General features: G+C 36.3%; 1 protein-coding gene across 1 annotated transcript; it reads right to left on the bottom strand.

The window, feature by feature from the left end:
- Window positions 1–436: 436 nt before the first annotated feature.
- On the bottom strand, window positions 437–1,018 carry LOC131079567 (uncharacterized). Its single transcript, XM_058017549.2, has one exon. It carries the CDS (start codon window positions 1,016–1,018, stop codon window positions 437–439), a length of 582 nt encoding a protein of 193 aa, XP_057873532.2.
- Window positions 1,019–3,856: the final 2,838 nt, after the last annotated feature.

The following is a 3,856-nucleotide window of genomic DNA, read 5'->3' as shown; positions in this document are numbered from 1 at the left end:
TCATATTCACCATTTTTTGGTTAAATCCCAGTTTTAGAAGCACTTTGAAAAGAAACTCCCAATTAACCTTATCATAAGCATTTGATATATCAAGTTTAAAGGCCATACCTGGCAATTTACTCCTATCCATGGAGTGGATTATCTCATGAGTTGTAATGGTAGCATCCAAAATTTGGCGGCTCGGGATGAAGCCTTTCTGAGACAGACTGATCAATTTTTCCAGGAAGGGTTTAATCCTATTCACAAGGACCTTGGAGAGAATTTTATAAATGGTATTGCAGAGGCTTATGGGCCGATACTCCTTCAAGCAGCTGGGAGTAGTGGTCTTGGGGATGAGGACAATGAAGGTGTTGTTGATCTTTTTTAGCAGTCTCCCTGTTTTAAAGAAATCTTGAACAAATTTGGTGACATCGTAACTAACAATGTCCCAAAAGTCCTAGAAGAACGCTGGGGGGAAACCATCCGAGCCCGGTGCCTTGTAGGCTCCCATAGCAAAGACAACCCTGTGAACATCATCGGTTGAGATGGGAGCCAAAAGTTGTCGGTTGCCATCCTCATTGATGGCCATTGGTAGCTTACTAACAAGGCAGTCTTGGAGCGGAGAATCCCTTCCACCATCCGCATACAGTCTGGTGAAAAAGTCCACCACACTCTGTCCAAGCAGAGAGTCCTTAGAGATCTCCTGGCCAGTTTCATCCTTAATACTTTTGATATAGTTTCTCTTCTTGTGGATAGAAGCCGATCTGTGGAAGAAAGCATAATTTTTGTCCCCTTCTTTCAACCACTGGATCTTGGATCTTTGCTTCCAGTACACTTCTTTCCTGGAGAGAGTATCTTTCCAACTCTTGCAGCAATCTTCCTCCTCCTTCAAAATGGGGTCTGGGGGGTTACTGATAGCCATAATATTCTGAAGATGTTCCAGTCTAGCTCCCAGGTCCTTCTTTCTTTTGAAGATATCTCCAAATGTGGTCCTATTCCACCCTTTGACTTCCCTGCTAATTAACTTTAGTTTCTCCATAATTCTGAACATGGCAGTCCCTTGGATCGGGGTGGTCCACCAGCACTATTTTTGTCTGACTCCTTCAATTGTTCTTGAGAATGGCTTCTTGATAACTATTCTCAACAACCACATCAATGCATAGCTATATGTTTCTTTTAACTCATTCACTTCCATAGTGTGAGAACCACAATTTTAATTTTGTATGGCTTATGCACAAAAATTAGGTGTGTGACAGTTGACTATTACAGTTACAAGACTATTTTGGGAACAGAAACAACAATCTAGAAATGGATTTAGTAGTTGCCAAAAGAAACAGATTTAATGGGCTCATTTGGTGGAGCTTATTTGTCACCATTCATTGAGTGTTGGGATCGATTTTTTATTTTAACCAATCATTACTTATTTGTACACACATTATTCATCATCAATTTACTCTAAATTTCATGCTAGTCAACACTTAATGAACCTAATCCTAACATGGTATCAAAGTAGGACTAAGATGTTTGCTTATTCAATTTGGAGTTGTTGGTTAACAAATTTGTCTTCCTTAAAATACCTCCAAATGTGTCTCCCAAATGCCCAAATTGAAAGACAAAAAAAGAACCAATAGTTGAATCACTTGCAATGGCATTTGCAGGTGCTCACTAAATTTTGATATGAAGGTACAACTCCCTTCATTGGATAAAATGTATGTTTTCTGAATATGCTTTTAACTAGAAAGCAATAAAGGCAAACTAACATCTACCCATAACCATGAAAGTAGATGTGAAAAAATGATTTAAAATGAAATGAATGGAGATAAGTAAAACATAGTTTAATTACCCACACCTATGAAAATACCTTTTCCAATAGAATCAAAATGCTATGGACTTTGATCGAGTCTCGCTCATGCCTCAAAGGACAAGGGGGATCAAAATGCCCAGGCAAAGAGCTAACAACAGATTTATTTCCAATATACAAGTTATTTATGAAATTAGAGTTTCCGAATCAAATGCATATACACAGTTTGATGTAACAGAAAAGGCAATGAAAGGTAATTACAAGAGAAATAAATCTCATGGTAATCAAAAGAAAATATTGACAGATGCACAGATCAACAAAATCTTCTTTATTTCATCAATGCCAAAATGTGGGCTCACAGACTCAACACCTCTGTAAAATAAAACTGTGTAGTCCAGAAAACTATGCTGCCCTTTTTTTTTATTACAATAGAAAAAAAAAATCAGAATCTTCACTCTTTCTTTGCATTACATATATATAGCCTCCTTTTTTAAGAGACTTTCAGTTATCAATAGCTGATTCTTGATAAAGGGAATAAAATTCACATTCCCGTGAAATTGTTGCTCTCAATATATTTTAAAACATCTTAAAATGTTTAAAAATATTATACATAAATAAGTAAGAAAGTTTATTTTTTCTTGCCACCACTTTTTACTAAATTCACCACAAATTAACCGGGCATCTTGGGGCTATGAAATTTGTGAGTTATTATGATATTTAAAATTACAGATAGGTTTTTAACCATTTTTTAACAGCTCACCAAATTAGGGTACTTCCTTTGTAAATTGACCCTATCAACCATATTGTTGCACTGAGAAAATATTAAAATAATACATTATATGAGCTTGTATGGTCACAAAATTAGATCTGGGAGCATTTAAGACCAAAATATTAGGTGGTTCATCCTCAGATTAAAATAATCCGCAACTTTGTTTTGGCTGCATTTTTGGATTGGTGGATATATGTGCAGAATTGGGCTGTCAGGCTGAACCGTTGAACCATTAAACCTTTTTATGTTGGTTTGGAGGTTCAATGCAAAAATAAAATTCATAACTTTCAGTTGAAAAACTTTGTTTCCCATGAAATTTTGATAGCAGAATGAACCATTCAACCTTAAACATTGAACTGCGGGGTTTAATCAGAAGGTTCAAAATTACAAACTTCGCCTACAGCATGCTTCATTAATCACTTTTCCTTTACATTCTCTTACGTCTTTAACCTTTGAACCTTGAACCAACGAAGTTTCAAAGGTTCAATTTCATTCTCTGCATGGACTTTTCTGCACAAGTTAGACTTGTTGCAACTAAGGCATGATACACACAAAGACTCAATGAACCAATGAACCGATGAACTCTTGAACTAAACTCCAGGTTCAAACAAAAGGTTCAAAGATGCAAACACTTAGACATAAAGATGCATTGGCTGATACAGACTTAAAGTAGAAAGTTGACAACTTAAGTGAATTAATTCTACTGAATTAAACACACATTATCCCGACACAAATATACCAATGTAAGAAAATCAATGAGTGCAAAAGTAGGGGGTAACAATTGGCTCTGATTGGAGGACAAGGATTGCAAGGATGAAGAAAATCAAGAACATCTTTGGGTGAGACCAGTGCCTTATCCATTGAGAAACAGAGTCAAAGAAATTGCAAGAATAAAGGGTGTTGCTTTGCAGAGGGGTGAAGGAGAACATGGCAAGAACTGAAAACTAACGAGACAAAACTGGAAAGCCAAAACCACTAAAGCCTACAACAAACCAAAAACTTTATTTACAAATATGTACAGGGGTGGAAAAACCCCTTTACCTCAAGAAAACTCCAGGATGCTCATGCAAAACCATTAATTGGCTGGGAGAAATATAAGCCAGTGCAGAAAAGTGGTCGGTAAGAAAGAAGCATCATTTCCAACTGTCAGCTTGCAACCACCATGAGAAGAGACCCAACAACAATGTATTGTAAAATATTTTCAAATAAAATATTGGGTCCAAAAAGTCACTCTACATTATAAATTTCTAAAGCCAACTGAGATTTCTTGACATTATGTTGTACATGCTGATTTAAATTTACATTAA

The sequence above is a fragment of the Cryptomeria japonica genome, chromosome 9 (assembly GCF_030272615.1).
Source record: "Cryptomeria japonica chromosome 9, Sugi_1.0, whole genome shotgun sequence".
Taxonomy (NCBI): Eukaryota; Viridiplantae; Streptophyta; class Pinopsida; order Cupressales; family Cupressaceae; genus Cryptomeria; species Cryptomeria japonica.
This window is presented reverse-complemented; position numbering and strand designations above follow the sequence as displayed.